This window comes from Salmo salar, chromosome 01 (genome assembly GCF_965601325.2).
Source record: "Salmo salar chromosome 01, fSalSal1, whole genome shotgun sequence".
In the NCBI taxonomy this organism is placed as follows: Eukaryota; Metazoa; Chordata; class Actinopteri; order Salmoniformes; family Salmonidae; genus Salmo; species Salmo salar.
Window position 1 is genome coordinate 82,506,118 of NC_138291.1, and position 22,837 is coordinate 82,528,954.

Consider the following 22,837-nt stretch of genomic DNA (forward strand, 5'->3'; position numbering starts at 1 on the left):
CTGACAGATGTATAAAATCAAGCACACAGCCATGCAATCTCCATAGACAAACATTGGCAGTAGAACGGCCTTACTGAAGAACTTAGTGACTTTCAACATGGCACTGTCATATAAAATAATTGGCACGGAACTTATAAGAATGTCTTGTCTGCTAAATGAACTAGCCTACAGCCTATGGCATGGCACATAGCCAGATAACATACAGTAGGTCAACTTGTGTTCAGTTCTTCTGAAATACATTTTCTTCATAGACCTGCCTAAAATATATAATGGATTAATTGTGATGGTGTATATTAAATGGATTTAATATACAGATTTGTAGACATTTTGGCAAATGTATTCTTTATAAAAAAACAGAAATACCTTATTTACATAAGTATGCACAAACCTGTCTATATAAGGTACCACAGTTGACAGTGCATGTCAGAGCATAAATCAAGCAACGAGGTCGAAGGAGACAGGATTGTTCTCCGAGACAGGACTGATCTGGGGAAGGGTACCAAAACATTTTTGCAGCATTGAAGGTCCCGAAGAACACAGTGGTCTCCATTATTTCTAAATGGAAGAAGTTTGGAACCATAAAGACAGGTGACCAAGAACCCGATGGTCACTCTGACAGAGCTCCAGTGTTCCTCTGTGGAGATAGGAGAACCTTCCAGAAGGACAACCATCTATGCAGCACTCCACCAATCAGGCCTTTATGGCAGAGTGGCCAGGCAGATGCCACTCCTCAGTAAAAGGCACATGACAGCCCGGTTGGAGTTTCCCAAAAGGCACCTCAAGGACTCTCAGACCAAGAGAAACAAGATTCTCTGGTCTGATGAAACCAAGATTGAAACCAAAAAAAAATATGTATGAAATGTATGCATTCACTACTGTAAGTCGCTCTGGATAAGAGCGTCTGCTAAATGACAAAAATAAATAAATAAAAAAATTGGAGCTCTTTGGCCTGAATGCCAAGCATTTCGTCTGGAGGAAGCCTGGCACCATCCTTACGCTGAAGCATGGTGGTGGCAGAATCATGCTGTGGGGATGTTTTTCAGCGGCAGGGACTGAGAACCTAGTCAGGATCAAGAGAAAGATGAACGGAGAAAAGTACAGAGAGATCCTTGATGAAAACCTGCTCCAAAGAGCTCAGGACCTCAGCCTGGGGCGAAGATTCATCTTCCAATAGGACAACGACCCTTAGTACACAGCCAAGACAACGCAGGAGTGGCTTCTCTGAGTGGCCCAGCCAGAGCCCAGACTTGAACCTGATCAAACATCTCTGGAGAGACCTGAAGATAGCTGTGCAGCGACCCTCCCCATCCAACCTGACAGAGATTGAGAGGATCTGCAGAGAAGAATGGGAGAAACTCTCCAAATACAGGTGTGCTAAGCTTGTAGCGTCCTACCCAAGAAGACTCGAGGCTGTACATCGCTACCAAAGGTTCTTCAACAAAGTAGTGAATAAAGGGTCTGAATACACTGTGATAATTCCGTTTTTTTATTTTTAATACATTTGCAAAAAATATGAAAAACCTGTTATTGCCTTGTCATTATGGGGTATTGTGTGTAGATTGTTGATGAGGGGAAAAAACTATTTCATCAATTTTAGAAGAAGGCTATAACGTCACAAAATGTAGAAAAAGTCAAGGTGTCCATTACGAAAAAAGATTGCATTCAGAGTGCAGTATAACTGCAGTATGCAGCAAATACTGCGTCCAAAATAACAGTTTTTTACTGCAGTAATTTTGCAGTGTAACTCCAGTTAGAGTGCAGTATATCTGCAGTTCAACTGCAGTACAATGCAGTTATTCTGCATTTACTGTGTCCAAAATACCAGTTGACTGCAGTTACTGCACTTTTACAGCAGTTTCAAAACGGCAATCTTTTTTTGTAAGGGGTTTGAATAATTACCGAATGCACTGTATGTATTTAATCAATTCGGCCATATTTGCTATGGTTTTTAAAAACGCAGTAAATGAGGCAGAATGAACTGTTTCGCTGCCACTGGAGGCTCCGCTGATAGCAAGGTGTAGCCGGTGTAATAATTCACTCCATAGTGCTTAAAGGAAAGCGCCACTGTCGGGACAGCTTTATGTAGGCCCTAACAGTTTGTGGGCACCGTTTGGCACCGTTATAGTGCAATTAATGTATTGTTTAGTGTTATGTAGTGGTTTACTGGCATGCGTTTGCCACCGCAATATTTACATGCTAAAATCGCCACGGGTCACATGCTCACTCGCCACTGATAGGATTACCTGTAAAGCACCTACTAAGTGAGAAGCTTGCAACGTGTTGGTCACCCCATCTATCATGTCCTGTGTGTTTTGGTGCTGCTTGGGTGAAGCTTTCCTAAAGCATTAGCTATGGGGCGTGTCACTGCGATCAAAGTACCTTTTGTCTACTGTCTCGGAGCTACAGTGGACATGGTTGTCGGTAGGCTAATATTACAGTAACAAAGCCAACGGGATGTGATATTTAATTTATTTATTTTTTACATTTGCAAAAATGTCTAAAAAACGGTTTTGGCTTTGTCATTATGGGGTGCTGTATGTTCATTGATGGGGGGGCAATTTAATCAATTTTAGAATAAGGCTGTAATGTAACACAATGTGGAAAAAGTCAAGGGGTCTGAATACTTTCCAAAGGCACTGTATACCCCTGGTATATTACATCATTTATGCAGCAGCATACAAGGAGTAGGCCTATTTTTGGACTCATCGTTGTTGTGCTGAGCTCGCTTGAACAGGAAGGTGGCGCGGTTGTCCTTGTGGGCAAACTTTGCCATCAAAATCTGGCATTCTCTGGATTTATGGTGCTGGGAACTCAGGAATAAACGAGGTTGAATCATGACTTCAGTGATCTTCAGGTCTGAAAGTCGGAGCTCTAGAAAGAGACATGAGTTCCTGACTTGGAACTCCGAGTTGGATGACCGTTCAAAACGTATTTTCCCAGTATGAGCTCGTTTTTTATGCGAGTTCCCAGTTGTCTTTAAAGCACCAAAGTCAAAGATATCCCAGTTCTGAGTTCTCAGTTGTTATGAACCCGGCTGAAATCATGCTGAATGTATTCAATCTGGCCATGGTGTTACGTGTGAATGTTTATCGTTTTAAGGTTGGAAAAGACACCCTTTCAGACAGATGTTTTAAATCCTTAAACCCAGACTTGGACCATACACCCTCTCCACCAAATAGTGATTGCTTTGCATCGGTTAGCCACTGCTTCCTTCCAAACCACTTGTTGAATTTGTGATTTCTGACTTGTTTTGTAACAATGGCCGATGACCGATACGTTTTATCTATACAGAACAAAAATATAAACGCAACATGTAAAGTGTTGGTCCCATGTTTCATAAGCTAAAATAAAAGATCCCAGAAATTTTCCATATGCACAAAAAGCTTATTTCTCTCAAATTTTGTGCACAAATTTGTTTACATCCCTGTTAGTGAGCATTTCTCATTGGCCAAGATAATCCATCCACCTCACAGGTGTGGCATATCAAGAAGCTGATTAAATAGCATGATCATTACACAGGTGCACCTTGTCCTGGGGACAATAAAAAGGCCACTCTAAAATGTACAGTTTTGTCACATAACACAATGCCACAGATGTCTCAAGGTTTGCAATTGGCATAGTGACTGCAGGAATGTCCAACAGAGCTGTTGCCAGATAATTTAATGTTTATTTCACAACCACAGACCACGTGTAACCACGCGAGCCCAGGACCTCCACATCCGGCTTCTTCACCTACGGGATGGTCTGAGACCAGCCACCCGGACAGCTGATGAAACTAAGGAGTATTAAAGCCCTTTTGTGGGGAAAAGCTCATTCTGATTGGCTGGGCCTGGCTACCCAGTCATGTGAAATCCATAGATTAGGGCCTAATGAATTTATTTTAATTTACTGATTTCCTTATATGAACTGTAACTTAGTAAAATCATTGAAATTGTTGCATGTTGCGTTTATATATTTTTATCAGTATATAATTTATCTTTATATGACAAGGATTGAAAAGTATTTGCCAGTAGATTGTCAACGTGATGATGACTGCTTGCTAAGATTTTTTAAGTATGATGTTGACATGATCAGTCTAATCAAAGCTACAGTAGATATAACGCGATTTGATGTCATTTTATCTGTGGTCAATGACCTTGTGCCTTCTTGGGCGGGCACTTCTAATGTAAATCTATGGCAGCACCCAAGGGGTGAATATGTACAGTATATAAATATATATGTACAGTATTTTTGCTAAACAGGTATGGCTCAAAACAGGTGGGGCTCGGCCCAACCTGCCCCGAATGATGGGTCGCCACTGATGTTCAATTAGTATTTTTTATTATTGAATATTAAAACATACAATTTACTTGCAGTGAAGCCGCTCAACATTTACATTACATTCAGTCATCTAACAGACTCCCATCCAGAGCGACCCACAGAAGCAACCAGGGTCAACGCCTTGCCCAAGGGCACGTCGACAGATCTCCCACAAGGTCAAAATAGGGACCGAACCAGCAACCTATCAGCCATCGGCCCAAGACCCCCCCCCCCCCCCCCCAGCCACCGTACCCCAATGCACCAACAACCAACATAATTAACAAAAAAGAAAAAGGAGAAAAACAAAGGAAAACAGAAATCAACAATGCAAAAACATCAAGAAAAGACATCAAGGACAACAAAAAATCATAACAGCAAGGCCAACTGAATACGCTTCAGTGCAGGTATGGCACTATTTACATGTGTGTGTGTGCACATTTGAATGCGAGTGTGTGTATATGCATGTGTACACGCGTACAAACACCTGCAACGTTGCCCCTCAGTGTCATTCAAACATACTTTTTTTATTTGACTTTACTTTTATCTTTGACAGTCATTCTATCCCCCACTTAGCAACTCCACTCCCACTTGTCTCCAATTCCACTTCCCAACCCTCAGCTTCCCTCAACCCATCCCACATATCTCTGCTGGCCACCCTCTTCGGATTTCTATGCGCCATATATCTTCCAACTACACTGTGATGTTTAACATACAATTTGAATCTATCTAATCGAATTGAATCCATAGATTGTGAGTTGAAGATAAATAATTTTGCTAAGTAGATTAGTATATTAGTAATTGACTAACCCGGTCTCTCTCCAGATCTCCCAACAATTATTTTCTAGGGTCAATTTTAGATTATTGTAGTGCTTTTCAGCCATTCCTGAATTTGAGACCAGAAACAGGCTACCTCAGGGCAATACCAAAACAAATGGTCTAAATCTGCAGAGCTCTGATGATTGTATGCACCAAATATTCAACATTTTGTTGGTGGCAAGAATTCTGTACAATAATTTTGGCTGAAAGGCACGAAGTCTTGAATCTTGCGTAATTTTATATATCAACTCATACACCCTGTACCATGGAATCGGTACATCAAAAATCTATTTTTATTCCTCAGCAAGTTTTGATTGTTTATATTTGGCAGATAGACCAATTCCCTACCTCCTCCCACTGCCACCTGAGTCCTCCATTTTTGTGGTAATTCTGTAATCAATTGGTTGTAATCTTGGATTGAGCAAACCTTCCCATACAATTCTGATAACTCCATGAAAGACATAACTCTACCATTCCAATTTACATCATAATTTTAAAACAAAATACCCTTTTCAAACATCTTTTCCATAAATACAGGTATTTTATCAACCAGCACATTTGAGATCAACCATAATATTTGTTATAATATTTGTTCTATCTTTTCAGGGGGATGAAATTGAAATTGTAAACAGCTCTGCAATGCTTGTTCGAAAAAGAGAGATACTTTGAAAAACGTTTAATCTTCAATTAATTGAAAATGAGACATAGCAATCTGCACAAAGTCAAAAAGGCCATTTTTAAACAATGGATGAGCTTTTCTTAGTAATCTACTTGAGAACCATTTAGGTTTCAAGTAAAAGTTTTGTGTAAGTGAAGCTTTTCTAGAGTGGTATAGTGCTTTTATATTTAATCATCTCAACCCGCTTTATCTAGTTTAGCATCCCAGATAGAACAAAATATTTTTTGCTTGTATAATTTGAAAAACAGGTCATCAGGAGAAGGCTAAATGAGTAAACTGAGATATGACTCATTTTTCCATAAACAGAGACGTATTTACCTCTCCATGGTTGCAGGATCTTGTCTATTAATAGTAGTTTTCTATTGAAATGTATTGTGTGTTTATTTCACCGTCAGCCTATTCTTTAGGTAAACTGCAGGCTAATGTAAAAGTTGTATTTTATAAAGATCCAATACGTAATATTGTACACTTATAACTGGTTTTAGTCCAGAGTCCAGAAAAGTTATCTAGATCTTCAATGAGACATTGCAAGGATCTAGCTTATATGACCAATATGAAAATGTGTGCACTCTGGATAAGAACATCTGCTAAATGACTAAAATGAATGGTCAATTACCACAAGACCGGCAGCTATTTGCATGACAACAATCGGCTTGACAAAATGTCATGACTGCCCTAGTGTCATCTACTCCTCACTCCCCTCCCCCATTTCGATACCTCTCTCTCGGCAGGCTGCTGACCTGGCACTTGACTCTCCCCATGTGTCACCTTTACAATCACACAGGCTTAGTTAGTCTCCCTCCCACTGTGCTGGGGTGCAGTATGTCACACATCTTACCTCTCTCCAAGGTGCTGACACCCCAGTGTTTCACACCTTTATGGTTTCTTCTCAGTATCTATGGTGATGGTTCATCCAGTCAGCCATAATGGACTGCCACCCACTGTGCACTTCAGCAAATAATTGAGGCATGCTTGTAGGCTAGGTTACTTGCGGCATGGACATGATTCAGTTAGAGGTGATTTACTCTACCATAGAAATGTGACATTTGTGATGTATTGGCCAAGGCTCTTGTAGCCTATCCGCGTGAGAATGTGTGCGTTTGAGTGGTAAGCTGAAGGCAAATGACTGTAGATAAAAGTTGAGGGGTGAAGTCAGTGGAGGTGCATCTGCAACAGCCAAAAGTCAGACACTAATGTGGTATTCTTTATAATGCCAAATTAAACATGGCACCAACCCCCATATCACACACTGAAATTGTACAATCTGAGAGACTCAAATATCATGTTCATTTGCATATAGGCTATCCACTGTAAAGCCTACATGAAGTTGGTTCCTGTTTCAGTCATGTCTTTGGTCACATCCATGTGGGTCAAACAAAAACACCCTAATGATTGGTTGACAGTAGAGCCTCCCACAATGCAGGCGATGGCTGCAGTATGAAGTTGGTGAAGAGCAACTGCAGAAACTTACAGTCAACTGCAGTCAAAACATCATGACCTTTGATCACGATTTATGTAAAGTTCATGCAGTCAACATGTGGGCACAAGTCGTACTATTTTTAACATAATGCAACACAATTTTGAAGGTGTTGACCAACCGGTGGTCACCGACTTGACAATAGTGATCCTCTCGAACGCGCCCATTGTCAATAGCCGTGAGGTATCATGGGTAAATTGTGAATGACTGATCTACAAATAATAATGAGTTATTTATGATCCAACGTTCTTTGTAGATCAGTCAGTCGACTGCACTGTCAGCTGCAATTGCGAACAACCCCATTGAGTTGGCTGTGTAGCAAACAGTGTCAACTTATTGGTCCAGAAAGCTGCATATAATGGGCATTACCTGCACTACCTACCTGACCAAGGAGAGAAGTGGTGTATTCTGTTGAGGGAAACTGTACTTTATACGATTGTAATGTGTTGTTGTCTCATCTAGCCATTTTAAGATTAATGCACTAAATGTAACTCACTCTGGATAAGAACATCTGCTAAATAACTAAAAAGTCATTTAAAATGTATTCTGTGACTAATACAGGGGCGGAAATCCCGGGGGGAAAAATATGATTTGTCCCCCCCAATATATCACTGAAACATAACTATGTAATTTAAATAATATTAATAATACGCAATGAAAGCACTTGTGCTGATTATAGACACTTAATAGCGCGTTTTTAAGTTTCAAAAGATTGCGACCCCCCCACCCTTTGCCTCACAATGGTTTGATCCACTGCCAGTTCCTTAGTTGGCAAGGTAACAGAGGGGTCGTGTCTACTGTCTGAAAGGCACTCAATGAACGTAACTGACGTGAGGTTAATCCAGTCAATCGCGCACACACACTAGCTGAATATGCAGAGCTAGCGCGCAAATATTAACTATTAAGCTAGCTAGTACCTATTCCATTTATGTGGCCTCGTCAAAGATGGAATCTTTGCTATCGTCAATTTATTCCAAGATCAGCATGCAGATTATGTAAATTAGTGCTTCAAAGTCCCTGTGATAAGGTTAGCGATAAACTGAAGTCCAAACTGAACAGAACTACACTCTCTTCTACCATTGTCTTAAATATATTTAATGGTCTCGGTACAAAAGCGAAATTGTCGCAAGGGAACTTTTATTTATTTATTTAATTTCACCTTTATTTAACCCGGGTAGCAAAGATTATAGCAAACACCACTGAAACGGAATTGGTGCTCGCTAGCTTTGCAAATTCAGCTATTGTTGGAAGCCAGCCAATATGAAACAAACTATTAAAATTACAAAAGGTTGCAGCATATGTTGTGTAAATGGTGAACTCATACAGCTGTCAACTCTTGTCGTTTTAATCCGTTTCACATTTGCTAGCTACCTTTTAGATCGAAGCCCAAATAGAATGATAAAAGATAAGATGATAGAAGCCCATCTCCTACTGTAAATAACCTACACACTGTGTGTGTGTGTGTGTAGCCAGCCAGCCAGGTAGAAAAATGGCAGAAAAATAAAAGACGGACATAAGAGTATTTTTCAGTACACCAAAACGCAAAGTAAGAACCCTAGTAGCCTAATATCTCAAAGACTAGTTGATAAAATGTTCATAAGAAAGAAATGAAATTCTAATGGAAATGTTTCACAATGATGTCATTAGGCAGAGCAGGCAACAGATGGCACACAGACAGCAGAGTTGAGGACAGATATGCAGGGACAGACTGGCAGAGACAGGGAGTCTCAGGTAAGTTTGTGGTCTTTGTTTGGCAACATTATGAAAGGTTTTCAATTTTTTTTACTTGTAAAATAGGAACATAATTGGAAAATTCCATGGATACCCCCACTCTCAACTTAAACTGGTGACTGAACTAAGATTTGTTAAAGGCAATGGTATTGCTGTTGTGATTAGTTGTGTAGTTTTGGGTACCGGTAGTTAGGAGTACGGCAAACACCTTATTTCTTTGGTTCCTCAATATACATTTACCATATTACAATGTAGGCTGTGTTACAGCACTACTTTTGGTGTCCCCCTCAGGAATTGCTCTTGAGAAAATTTCATGTAATTGTCCCCTCCAAAGTTGATATCAGATTTTCGCCCCTGGACTAATATAATACACTGCTCAAAAAAATAAAGGGAACACTTAAACAACACAATGTAACTCCAAGTCAATCACACTTCTGTGAAATCAAACTGTCCCCTTAGGAAGCAACACTGATTGACAATAAATTTCACATGCTGTTGTGCAAATGGAATAGACAACAGGTGGAAATTATAGGCAATTAGCAAGACACCCCCAATAAAGGAGTGGTTCTGCAGGTGGGGACCATAGACCACTTCTCAGTTCCTATGCTTCCTGGCTGATGTTTTGGTCACTTTTGAATGCTGCCGGTGCTTTCACTGTAGTGGTAGCATGAGACGGAGTCTACAACCCACACAAGTGGCCAGGAGACAGGCCAGTACATCAGGAGACGTGGAGGAGGCCGTAGGAGGGCAACAACCCAGCAGCAGGACCGCTACCTCCGCCTTTGTGCAAGGAGGAGCAGGAGAAGCACTGCCAGAGCCCTGCAAAATGACCTCCAGCAGGCCACAAATGTGCATGTGTCTGCTCAAACGGTCAGAAACAGACTCCATGAGGATGGTATGAGGGCCCGACGTCCACAGGTGGGGGTTGTGCTTACAGCCCAACACCGTGCAGGACGTTTGGCATTTGCCAGAGAACACCAAGATTGGCAAATTCACCACTGGCGCCCTGTGCTCTTCACAGATGAAAGCAGGTTCACACAGAGCACGTGACAGACGTGACAGAGTCTGGAGACGCCGTGGAGAACGTTCTGCTGCCTGCAACATCCTCCAGCATGACCGGTTTGGCAGTGGGTCAGTCATGGTGTGGGGTGGCATTTCTTTGGGGGGCCGCACAGCCCTCCATGTGCTCGCCAGAGGTAGCCTGACTGCCATTAGGTACCGAGATGAGATCCTCAGACCCCTTGTGAGACCATATGCTGGTGCGGTTGGCCCTGGGTTCCTCCTAATGCAAGACAATGCTAGACCTCATGTGGCTGGAGTGTGTCAGCAGTTCCTGCAAGAGGAAGGCATTGATGCAATGGACTGGCCCGCCCGTTCCCCAGACCTGAATCCAATTGAGCACATCTGGGACATCATGTCTCGCTCCATCCACCAACGCCACGTTGCACCACAGACTGTCCAGGAGTTGGCGGATGCTTTAGTCCAGGTCTGGGAGGCGATCCCTCAGGAGACCATCCGCCACCTCATCAGGAGCATGCCCAGGCGTTGTAGGGAGGTCATACAGGCACGTGGAGGCCACACACATTACTGAGCCTCATTTTGACTTGTTTTAAGGACATTACATCAAAGTTGGATCAGCCTGTAGTGTGGTTTTCCACTTTAATTTTGAGTGTGACTCCAAATCCAGTCCTCCATGGGTTGATAAATTGGATTTCCATTGATTATTTTTGTGTGATTTTGTTGTCAGCACATTCAACTATGTAAAGAAAAAAGTATTTAATAAGATGATTTATTTCATTCAGATCTAGGATGTGTTGTTTAAGTGTTCCCTTTATTTTTTTGAGCAGTATATATAAATGATAGTGTATTTGAATATACGGTTGGGTAAATTACTTTTAAATGTAATCCGTTACTGATTATAATTTTGGACAGGTAACGTCATTTTTGGATTACCCCATACTCAGTAACATAATCTGATTACTTTGATTAATGTTCCCTTATGAGGCGCAGGCTAGCGATTTTCGTCATGAATCTTTTTCTGGAGGCAGTTCTGCAGAGTGGCCAGTAGCTGGCACAGCCACAAAATCAGATGGTTTTATTATTTTGTTGTCATGGAGGACTGATTGAGCTCATTTCGTCGAGTTGGAAAATAAATGCTGCTTTTAGAATGGCATGCATTGAGCACTACCGAAAAGTGCTATTTGCATATGAACAATTAATGCCATGTGCAGCATTTGCTACAGGCCTATTGTTAACTTTTTTGTTTGTGACACTTTGATATCTCGATAATTTGCAGCTGTGGAAGCCTATCAAATTTGCGCGAGTTTGAGCATATGCAGTTAGGCCTATGGACTTTGTGGGGGGTGGGGAATCAGTACGAATTAGATTGAGCAATAAAAGCCCTACTCGTGGACTTCTTAAATTAAACAAGTTTTTGGAGCACTACAACACGGTTCAGTTCAGAAGAGAGGAACTCCCTTAAACTTTTATTCCATAGTTTGGGATCCGTACTGCGGCTGTTGCAAGAGGGCATTGTTCCACTGCCTGTCCACTGGTCGCAAAAACAATGATTGATAGGTAGCTTAATCTTCTTCAAATCTACCATTATTGGGTTAAAATACACATATACATTTGTGAACAGCCATCCACAATCGGTAAGGCGCAAATAGCTAAATGAGAGCAGCAGTGTGATTCCCATCAATGTGCTATGTAGATATCAATAATAATTATATCCGTATCGCCCGTAGTCTACACCACTGCTGTCGTCTTCACCTCCAAGTGTTTAATTCAAATTTGATCATCTTTGGATGCCGACAGCAATCGCACCATTGGAAGACAGACTGTAGCCTACAAAAACCCATACCTGCTCTTTTCCCACGATCCATCAAATTAATTTGGTATCACTAATCAGGTCTCCATCCAACCTTTTGAGAGTAAAGTCGTTTTCGGATAAAACATTTAATGACAGGCCTGAAAGAAACAGAAAATTGTAGGTAAACGTTCCAAATGTCGACAAAATAAATATGTTAGACATGGTGGGTTCTTTTTGTGTCGGTAAAATTAATTATTCTAGAAATGTCCACTACAACTCGGGAAAGCATAGTTTATTAGGCTACAGATTAAATAACTTCAAGGTGTGGTGAAAGTGCAAGGTGATGAGGTTGATGCTCCTTTCCAATAAATATCAACGGGTCTTATTCTGGTGACATGATCATCTATGCTTGACTGCCTTTTGACAAATAAAAAGAATCTTGCTAATTTGTCCATAATAACCCCATGTTGGTAGCCTATCCGCACTATTTGTGTGAGCTGTTGGCTAGAGCACACCTGCCAATACCAGAGTAGACACTCGCTATAACACATTTTTTGTTGTTGTTGAGAAAACCATCAGTAATGTTGAAAATGCGATGGATACCCATTTAAATTGTTTTTTTTTTTTTAATTAGGTACACTACGTCATCACGCAGACTTTTATCCACAACAAGTCAATTTGATGGAAACACATCTCTGGTGAGAAAATTAGCATATAGTTTTTATGCAGATTTTTTTTTTATACTTGCACGAAAATCTGTTGCCAATTGAATGGAATAAATATCGAGGATCTTATTCTGGTGACATGATCATCGATGTTTGGCTGCCGTTTGACAAATAAAAATAATCTCGCTCTTGTCCATAGTAATCTCATCATGTGTAGACTATACCTGCACACCCTAGCCTGCACAGTAAACACAATTTTTTTTAAGAAACCGTTTTTGTGACAAATTGGAAATGGGTTGGAAACATTGAATTTTAGATTTTTATTCGATACATGAAAACTTAAGCTGGAAAAGTACAATGTGTACAAAGATTTTTATCAGCAAAAAGTATATTTGGTGAAAACACCACTGGTTGGAAAATGCACATATTTTCTTATGTGGATTCTAGAGTATTTCCATTCAAATCTGTCACCATTTTGATAGAAACCTAGCTATTCAGAAAAAATAAGTGTCAAATATTTTTTCCGCAAACATCCCTTCTGAATTGAAAAGCAATCCTAGAAGTAATGTTTTCCAAAATATGTAATCTGATTAAATTTATGTAATGTAACGGATTACATCTAGTTTTTTTTGCAATCCACCACTTCCCAAACCTGATGAAAAATATTAGGCATATACACTACTCATACTGCACATTATATTAGCCTACCAGGGAGAGGGTAATGCCAGATTTCACCTTTTTCTCGTGAGCAGCATGGGTCCTAACTTCTGCAGCGGGCAGCCCCTCAACTGTCCTTCTGTCCGCTGCCACCGGATCCATTATTTTTCCGACAGATCGACATTCACTGTCCTCCTCCGATTTGTCCGTTGTTAGCCCTGCTGCTGTCCCCTGTTTCTCTGTAAGATTTACCGACGGTCCTGATTTAGCTAATCCCGTTTTCACCTCCTCTCTCCCGGACTGCGACAAAGATCCCTCCCCTGAGTGATCCGCTTTGGATGCAGCAGAGCCAGAGGACGAGACAGTAGAAGTATCGTTGGTACTGAACAATGTTGTCACCAGAATAATAGCGAACAGCGTGAAAAGAATAGCAGGCAATATAAAACTTAATTCCATTGTTGCAGACTGAAAGCGAGTCGACTTTTCGAGCCGGCAAAATATGACCCGTTTGTCCTTTTGTCTTCTATTTTTGTCTGTTATAAAACATGTAGACTCTACAGCCTATACCAGAGAAATACCGTTAAAAAAAGCCTCTCCCTGGTATCCTCACTCATGCGATTGTCAGTCGGTTTGCCTACCCTGCATCCCGTTGGCTTTGTTGCTGTAATATTAGCCTAACGACAACCGTGCCCACTATAGCTCCGAGACAGTAGTGGGAGAAAAAAATGTACTCTACTTTGATCGCCTTGACACGCCTCGAAACGAAACGTAATTTCCTAAAGCCACGCCTCCATAGCTAATGCTTTAGGAAAGCTTCACCCAAGCAGCACCAAAACACACAGGACATGATAGATGGGGTGACCAACACGTTGCAAGCTTCTCACTTAGTAGGTGCTTTACAGGTAATCCTATCAGTGAGAATACTTGTGACCCGTGGCGATTTTAGCATGTAAATATCGCATGCCAGCAAAGCCACTACACAACACGAATACATGAATTGCACTATAATGGTGCCAAACGGTGCCCACAAACTGTTAAGGCCTACATAAAGCTGCCCCAACACCTTACTGAATTATTGCCCCGCTACATCTGGCTATCAGTTGAACCTCTGGTAGTGAAACAGTTAATTACAGCCTTGAGTCTTCATGGGTATGACGCTACAAGCTTGGCACACATGTATATGGGGAGTTTCTCCCAATGTTCTCTGCAGATCCTCTCAAGCTCTGTCAGGTTGGATGGGGAGGGTCGCTGCACAGCTATTTTCAGGTCTCTCCAGAGGCTCTGGCTGGGCCACTCAAGGACATTGAGACTTGTCCGGAAGCCACTCCTGTGTTGTCTTGGCAGTGTGCTTAGGGTCGTTGTCCTGTTGGAAGGCGAAGCTTCCTTCACCTGCTCTGGAGCAGGTTTTCATCAAGGATCTCTCTGTACTTTGCTCCGTTCTTCTTTCCCTTGATCCTGACTAGTCTCCCAGTCCCTGCTGCTGAAAAATGTGGGAAAAGTAAAGGGGTCTGAATACTTTCCGGATACACTGTATGGTTTCTATGACTCCTTGTGGATTTGTGTAACTCGATAAGAACCGCATTCTCCTTGAATGATAACGAATACTGACATGTGTTGACTTTTGAACCACACACAAACATTATTACATTCATGCTCAGTAAATTAATGTTTGTTCTTATCATTAACACATAGCTCTAAGTATAAGTGCAAGCAAATGAGCTGTGACAAGGTAGGACTTTGCTCAGCACTTCCTATTTGGTCTAAAAGGGAAGGAAAATACAATCACGAAGATCCACTTTACCAGACAATAGGCCTATACTGACGCACAGGCAGTGCATTGCGCAAACAAACCAACCCTCGCAATATCAACTGGAATTACATGGGTCTATTACTGAACTTAGCAAACATGGTTACAGACCCAAAGACATATATACACTGAACTAAAATATAAACACAACATGCAACAATTTTGTTGATTTGATTGAGTTACAGTTCATAACGTATGAGGAAATCAGTCAATTGAAATAAATGATGCTCTAATCTATGAAATTCACATTACTGGGAATACAGATAGGCATATGTTGGTCACAGATACCTTAAAAATTTTTTTAAAAAAAATGGGTCTCAGGATCTCATAATGGTACTTTTGTGCATGTCAGTTGCATGCTCCCTTAAAACTTGAGACATCTGTTGCATTGTGTTGTGAGACAAAACTGCACATTTTAGAGTGGTCTTTTGTCCCCAGCACAAGGTGCACCTGTGTAATGATCAGGCTGTTTAATCAGCTTCAAACTATGGCATAAGGGAACGATGAGTGGGGCAGATAAGAGGCAAGCCGTATTGTCGATTAAGACATTAACGAGCGAGCTAAGACGGACGTAATCGATATGCCCATTTGTTCAACACTTTTGAAATGGACGAGAGAATTCAGAACATGGGCTGTTCTTACAGTATTCTCCCTGTACACCAAGTCAGAACCGTAGGATAAATAACAGGGGCATATAAGCAGACAATGAAAGCTCTCACAATAGTCGGTGACAATTCTCTAAAATAGGCTATAGGCTACATGTGCACCACCAAGTCAGAACAGTAGGCTAAATTCTGAGGGGGAGAGGGACCAAATGCTTAGGCTGAGACATGGGCTATTAACAGCTTACACTAACATACACTTAGTATTACTTTCTTAGTTAGTGTGTATATATATTCTGGCATATTACATCCTTTATGTAACAGCATACAAGACATTTTTGGACTCACTGTTGTGCTGCGCTCACTTGAACAGGAAGGTTGGTCCTTCTTTGTGACAAATGTTGTCAAAGTCTGTCAGTCTCTGGATTTATGGTGTTTTCAAGACAACGGGGAACTCAGGGGAAAAAAACTAGGTTGAATCGTGTCAGTGACCTTCAGCAGTGATGTAAAGTCCTTAAGTAAAAATACTTTAATAGTACCCTACTGTAGTTTATTTGGGGTATCTGAAACTTTACTGCTTATATTTGACAACTTTTACTTCACTACATTCCTTAAGAAAACAATGTACTTTTTACTCCATACATTTTCCCTGAAACCCAAAAGTAGTCATTACATTGTGAAGGCTTAGCAGGACAGAACAATGGTTCAATTCACACACTTATCAAGAGAACATCCTTATTCCCTCGGATCTGGCGGACTCACTAAACACAAATGCTTCATTTGTAAATTATGTCTGAGTGTTGGAGTGTGCCCCTGACAATCTGTAACTTAAAAATAAACAAGAAAATGGTGCCGTCTGGTTTGCGTAATATAAACGGTATTTTAAATGATTTATACGTTCACTTGATACTTAAGTATATTTTAGCAATTACATTTAATTTTGATACTTAAGTGTATTAAATCCAAATACTTTTAGGCTTTTACTCAAGTAGTACTTTCTACTGGGTAACTTAATTTGATTGATTTTACTTTTAAAACTCAGCAAAAAAAGAAACGTCCTCTGTCAACTGTTTATTTTCAAACTTTACATGTGTAAATATTTGTATGAACATAAGATTCAACAACTGAGACATAAACTGAACAAGTTCCACAGACATGTGACTAACAGAAATTGAATAATGTCCCTGAACGGGGGGGGGGGGGGGGGTCAAAATCAAAAGTAACAGTATCTGGTGTGGCCACTGCAGTGCATCTCCTCATGGACTGCACCAGATTTGCCAGTTCTTGCTGTGAGATGTTACCCCACTCTTCCACCAAGGCACCTGCAAATTCCCAGACATTTCTGGGGGGAATGGCCCTAGCCCTCAGCCTCCAATCCAACAGGTCCCAGATGTGCTCAATGGGATTGAGATCCAGACTCTTCGCTGGCCATGGCAGAACACCGACATTCCTGTCTTCCAGGAAATCATGCACAGAACGAGCAGCATGGCTGGGGTCATGTCAGGATGTCTTCCCTGTAACGCAGTGTTGAGATGGCCTGCAATGACAAGCTCAGTCCGATGATGCTGTGACACACCGCCCCAGACCACGACGGACCCTCCACATTGATCCCGTTCCAGAGTACAGGCCTCGGTGTAACGCTCATTCCGTCGATGATAAACGTGAATCTGACCATCACCCCCGGTGAGACAAAACCGTGACTCGTCAGTGAAGAGCACTTTTTGCCAGTCCTGTCTGGTCCAGCGATGGTGGGTTTGTGCCCATAGGCAACGTTGTTGCCTGTTATGTCTGGTGAGGACCTGCCTTACAACAGGCCTACAAGCCCTCAGTCCAGCCTCCCTCTCAGCCTATTGCAGACAGTCTGATCACTGATGGAGGGATTGTGTGTTCCTGGTGTAACTCGGGCAGTTGTTGTTGCCATCCTGTACCTGGTGTAATGTTCGGATGTACCGATCCTGTGCAGGTGTTGTTACACGTGGTCTGCCACTTTTAGTCAATTGGGTACTTTTCCCACCACAGATGTTCAGGTTGGCGCTCTCACCTTACTCAAGAGACCATGTTTGTAGTCGGCTTTATTAACTCAAGGATTGTGGTTACCAAAAAATGTATTGGCTCAATAACAATGAATTTGTGTCTTGGCTAGCTCTGAAGGTGCAAAGCTGCCATTAGACAGGCTCTCGCAAGATCTGTTCGAATAACAGTCCATAACAAAACAAATGTAACACATTTTTATTAGCCTTCACCTGGAGCATTTACAAGAGATCTTGCAAGGGTTCGCAAAAGAATGCACTGACTAATTTATCAAGCTGGTGGGATGCCCTTTATCCAACCCTCTATCGAGCAATAAGACTTCCAACAACACTGGGTACAACCAGCTCACAACAGAGGACTATACCACAGTTGGGGGGGGTAGGATAACCTGGTGGAACAAGCCTGATCGATAACACAATGTTAAACACTGCGATCAGACTGGTTCCACCAGGCTAGGGATGGAGAAACAGGGGAGGAAGAGAATAGTATTGGTACATCAACAATGGTAAGAGACCATATGACAACAGAGGGAGAGAGATGGGATGATCAGATCTGCCACCACAGCTGTGATTGATTTATTCTTACAGACCAGAACCAGGCAAACGGCAGCAGCACCAAGTCGATAGCAGGGCGGCAACTGCACCGGGCAGTCACCGGGCACCGCAACACCCCCGCCAGCCACTGCACTGTCACCTCACCATCAGCACTGCATCGCACCTTAACAGCTAACCAGCAATACTCAACTGCTACACAACTGCGCCTAGTGCACAAAAGATGACACAAGAGGGGATTAGAATTCACAGGAAAGTAAATGCATACCAGAGATAAAAAAAATGTATCAACAATATACACCGAGTATAGAAACATTAAGAACACCTGCTCTTTCCATGACAAACTGACCAGGTAAAAGTATGATCCCTCATTGGTGTCACTTGCTAAATAAACTTCAATCAGTGTAGATGAAGGGGAGGAGACAGGTTAAAGAAGGATTTTTAAGCATTGAGACATGGACTGTGTATGTGTGCCATTCAGAGGGTGAACGGACAAGACAAAAGACTTAAGTGCCCTTGAACAGGGTATGATAGTCGGTGCCAGGCACACGGGTTTGTGTCAAGAACTGCAAAGCTGCTGGGGTTTTAATGCTCAACAGCTCCCCGTGTGTATCAAGAATGGTTCATCACCCAGAGGAGATCCAGCCAACTTGACAACTGTGACAAGCATTTGAGTCAACATGGGCCAGCATCCCTGTGGAACGCTTTCGACACCTTGTAGAGTCCATTCACCAACGAAATGAGGCTGTTCTGAGGGCAAAGGGGGAGGTGCAACTTAGGTGTTCCTAATGTTTGGTGTACTCAGTGTACATACATAAAAATAAAAAAATATCTGCACTCCTAGTTAAGATAGCGAATTACATAACATGTTAAATATTTTTGATACAATCTTGGCTTATATGGCTTCCCTCTACATGTTGCTGGTTTTGCTTAGAAAATAACAGAAAACATTTTCTTTAGGTTAACTGCTAAATTCAACTCTCCAAAAGAAGAACAGTAACTCAATACGGGAATCCTTCTGTAGAGAATTAGACCACTAAATAAGGGCTTCAATTAATAAAAAAGGGAGGGAGGGGCTACTTCATAAAAGTTTAAATCAAATTAATATGCAACAAACCTGCACTAACAATGAGACAAAATACAGTTCACCTCAAAACATGTCCTTCACTCTATAGTCAATGGCATTACACGCATTGGTAAATATGTAGTACAGTCTATTTCTGGGCAACAAACCAAAATTAATCATTTAAAACATTTTAGACCAAGTCACAACCTTTTGGTCAGTATTCCGTTAGGCGTAGAGAGGTGTCCACTGGCAGACTTAAGCTCTGGTCGACGTCCACAGAGAAGAAGTCTCAATCGTCTGACATCTGGAAAGAAAACAAGACAAGCTGCATTGGTGGAGGTCAAAGGGTAGGTTGCTAGTTTGACACAACTAGACAATCAACTGTTCTCAATCTAAAAATCAGATAGAAAACACCCCCTTTTAACCATTCCATTGAGGGCTCGTCAGTTGTCCACGTTACTGGCATAGAACAGAGTTCCTAACAACGTAGGATGTCTTCACACTACAAGGGCCCCCCACCCACAGCTACCACTCAACATGCTCTTATTTTTTACTCAGGCACTTCTTGGACAACAAACCTTGGGGTCCTCCCTCCTGCACCAGTGAGACCAGACACACAGTGGTACAGCCAGCAGCATTCTGTCTGTGGTCCTGTGAACATACAGTACCTCACCAACTGACAGCACGGACCACCGCACCGCCAGTGACGACCTGCTCCATAGCAACCGCCATCGCCCCCCACCAACAGCCTCAGGCAGGTCGCGTCACAACACACTAACTGCTCTTACACTGCCATCTGCCACACCCTCTCGGTTTGACAACAGGACACCGCAGCTTGGAGGAGAGAATTCCATATTTAGGTAAACGAATGTTTGATTTTAGCACTCCGCAATAAATATACCCCATCTCAAAAAAAATGATATAAGCCCTGGCGCATTTTATAAATGTTGTAAACAATTTTGGCCAACTATACCCCTGACCTGCAGATAACACCCATCCCAAACCAATGTTAGCTGATGTGACAGTTTGGTTGGGGTTAAAACATCGGCAGACACCCACACACTGTTGATTAGATCTGTGGGCACATTCAGTGTGCACTGCAGGTATCCATCTCTATTTCCTGACTTTACTTTGTGTAGCTTGCACAATCTACACACACAACTTAACGTTTGTTTTGTACACTACTTATATTTCCAATTTCCTCCACAACACCAAGTAAAATGCCAGGGTCAGGATTCTGCAGTATTGACTGGTACCCTGCAACTCTGGTGACTAAACACGAATATTCAAAGGACTATTAAGGTTGCAGAATACTGTCCAACTGCATTTGAATTTAACCTGTCCTGTAGTGTCCTACCATAGAGTTCCTATAATTGTTCCTTACGTAATGATGTGCCCTACATTCAGCAAACTATACTCAAACCATAGACAGACTAGTGCCCAGAAGCCAGTTTTAGCATGGGCAACACCATTGAGGAATTGTATCACTTTGTAGTCAACTGGGTGGGACTTCCTATGGTTTAAGGATCACATAATTCCATCCAGGTCAACAGCAAATGAATTATACTAGTGAGCAAACATTCCATAACTGCAGGTGACAGTAAATCACCAACCATCCAGTTTGTTTACCAACTCACAGTAGAATAAAATGTATGGAAATGGCCTCAATGGCGCTGCACATGCTCTCACAGACGCCATAACAGGACAGATGCAATGCGGCATCCTATAACTACCTCTATTACTCAAACATGTGGCTGTCTGATGGTCACCCCATTCTCCCATGCCCTGCGTACCATCTTACTTGGTCTGGGTTGGAACTGTTGTTACTAAGACTCGGTTCCGTTGTCATCGGGGGATTTGGGCATGCTCTTGGACCTCGACCTTGAGCCTCTGTTAGAAGCCGGGGAGCGGCTGCGGGACCTTGATCGGGATGGGGACTTGCTCTTGCGGGGTGTGCGGGACTTGGAACGGGATCTAGAGTAGGAACGAGACCGTGAGCGGCTGTAGTCACGGCCACGACTGCGGTTCCTGCTTCGGGAACGACTGCGTCTTCGCCGGCGGGGGCTGGCCGAACGACTGGGGAGGATCAGAAGAAAATGTAATAATGTTTAGCTAGATAAATTAACTGCAACCTGGTTTATACAAGTCTGTTTTTTTATTGACTAATTAGAGATTCGCGATTGCAGCTTGCAAACTCAACTGATAACGTAGTAGCCCAAAGGCCGGCAAATGGCGATATCAAGTTGCTTCATCTTACCATCCAATGGGAATTTATGTAGCTAGCTATATCCCCGTGGACTGGTTTTTACAGAACAATTTCCATTCAGGCTACAAAGGTTTTAGTTCCTCTTTAACCGCCTTCTCGCCATTAAATAGAGTTTAGGAAATCAACACCTTTGCAGCCTGAATGGAGAATATTTTATGTACAAAATCGGTCCACGGGGATGGGTATAGCCGCTGAATACATTGCCTTTGGATTGGTAAGATGAAATACCTCATTATCGCCATCTGCCGGCCTTTGGGCTACTAACTAGCTACGTTAACTATAGAAAGTCAAACTAGCTAACGTTAGCTAAAGTAAAAACCATTGCACATTTAGCTGAAATTGGCCAGTATATTGTTGTTACACCAATATTACAATTGCTAGGTACACTTGGCTAACTACAATATTTGTTTACTAAAACTGGAATCAGAGCTTACCTCCTGCTCCTGCGCCCGTAGCCTCCATGCCTCCTTGGGGGTCCACTGCCGCCTCGGCGCCCGAAGTGGGAGTCTGGTGGACGGCCATATCGCGCCATCTGCACTCGCAGTTCCCGCCCGTCGAGCAAGGCCCCGTCCATGGCGTCCATCGCGTCTTCAGCGTCGCGCTTATCGTGGAACCGCACAAAGGCGAAACCGCGGCTCTCCTTGGTGTATCGATCGCGGGGGATGTACACGTCTCCCACCCGGCCATACTTCTCGAAAACTCGGCGTAGGGTCTCAGGCGAGGTCCGGTACGTGAGATTGTCCACTTTGAGCGAGGACATACCCTCGACATCGGGCGGAGGCCTTCCGTAGCTCATCTTTGCTCCTCAAAATGAGATAGCCAGACGAAGATTAAAATCGTTATTGTAAACTAAATTTGTTTTTCTGATTTGTATACCCAACTCACCCCGTCCTCTCAGCTGCTCGCACATGAAATGGCGGCTCAGGAGCTTCCTTTTTGTGTTGGCTGGTAGGCGAGTTAATAACTACTCCCTCTTGGAACTACAGCGCGCCGTAGCGGATTGGAGTGGCAGAACAGTTAGAATGCTTACTGACCGTGTCAAGATGAAAATAACAACAGAAACCACGTTTCCATTCTGTTTTTATGCCAGTAAGGCATACCATATTTTAAAAAATCACGGCAGCTGTGATGGAAACAGTAAATTTCGTTACAATGTTATAAATGCTGACAGATGATTTGCTCGTTAGACATGGTGGGATCTTTTTGTGTCAGTAAAATGAATGATTCGAGAAATGGTGGTGGAACGCCTTATGCGCAAATACTTATATAATAACCATCATATCGAAGTAAACTTGGAGTCTCACTATGATATGTTGCTGCATATAATTGTGAAAACTGTCTGGTTCGTGTAACTCTAGCTACAGTAGGTGTTTTTCCA

General features: G+C 42.2%; 2 protein-coding genes across 5 annotated transcripts in view; both read right to left on the bottom strand.

Annotated features, from left to right (window-relative positions):
* The window catches only part of mxra7 (matrix-remodelling associated 7), a 30,226-nt gene extending 12,761 nt beyond the window's left edge, over window positions 1-17,465 (bottom strand). For both annotated transcript variants that reach the window (XR_006770906.2, XM_045723280.2), the window contains exon 1: window positions 13,215-17,465. Coding sequence is in view for 1 of the 2 variants with exons in the window: in XM_045723280.2 (XP_045579236.1) it covers window positions 13,215-13,592 (378 nt within the window). In the remaining variant the exon portion in view is untranslated. The remainder of the gene's footprint in view (window positions 1-13,214) is intronic.
* A 293-nt stretch (window positions 17,466-17,758) lies between these two features.
* srsf2a (serine and arginine rich splicing factor 2a) lies at window positions 17,759-22,387 on the bottom strand. Of its 3 annotated transcripts, XR_006770907.2 has the most exons (4): window positions 21,894-22,386; window positions 20,995-21,269; window positions 19,401-19,497; window positions 17,759-18,336 (listed from the first exon to the last, which is right to left on the bottom strand). XR_006770907.2 is itself a non-coding variant. In XM_045723284.2 (3 exons), the coding sequence occupies exons 1-2, from the start codon at window positions 22,253-22,255 to the stop codon at window positions 21,020-21,022; spliced, it is 612 nt and encodes a 203-aa protein (XP_045579240.1). In that variant the 5' UTR covers window positions 22,256-22,387; the 3' UTR covers window positions 17,759-19,497; window positions 20,987-21,019. The 3 variants fall into 3 exon arrangements, 2 of the variants coding, with proteins under 2 accessions (XP_045579240.1, XP_045579243.1); XM_045723284.2 differs by having other exon boundaries at window positions 17,759-19,497; window positions 20,987-21,269; window positions 21,894-22,387; XM_045723287.2 differs by having other exon boundaries at window positions 17,759-19,497.
* Window positions 22,388-22,837: the final 450 nt, after the last annotated feature.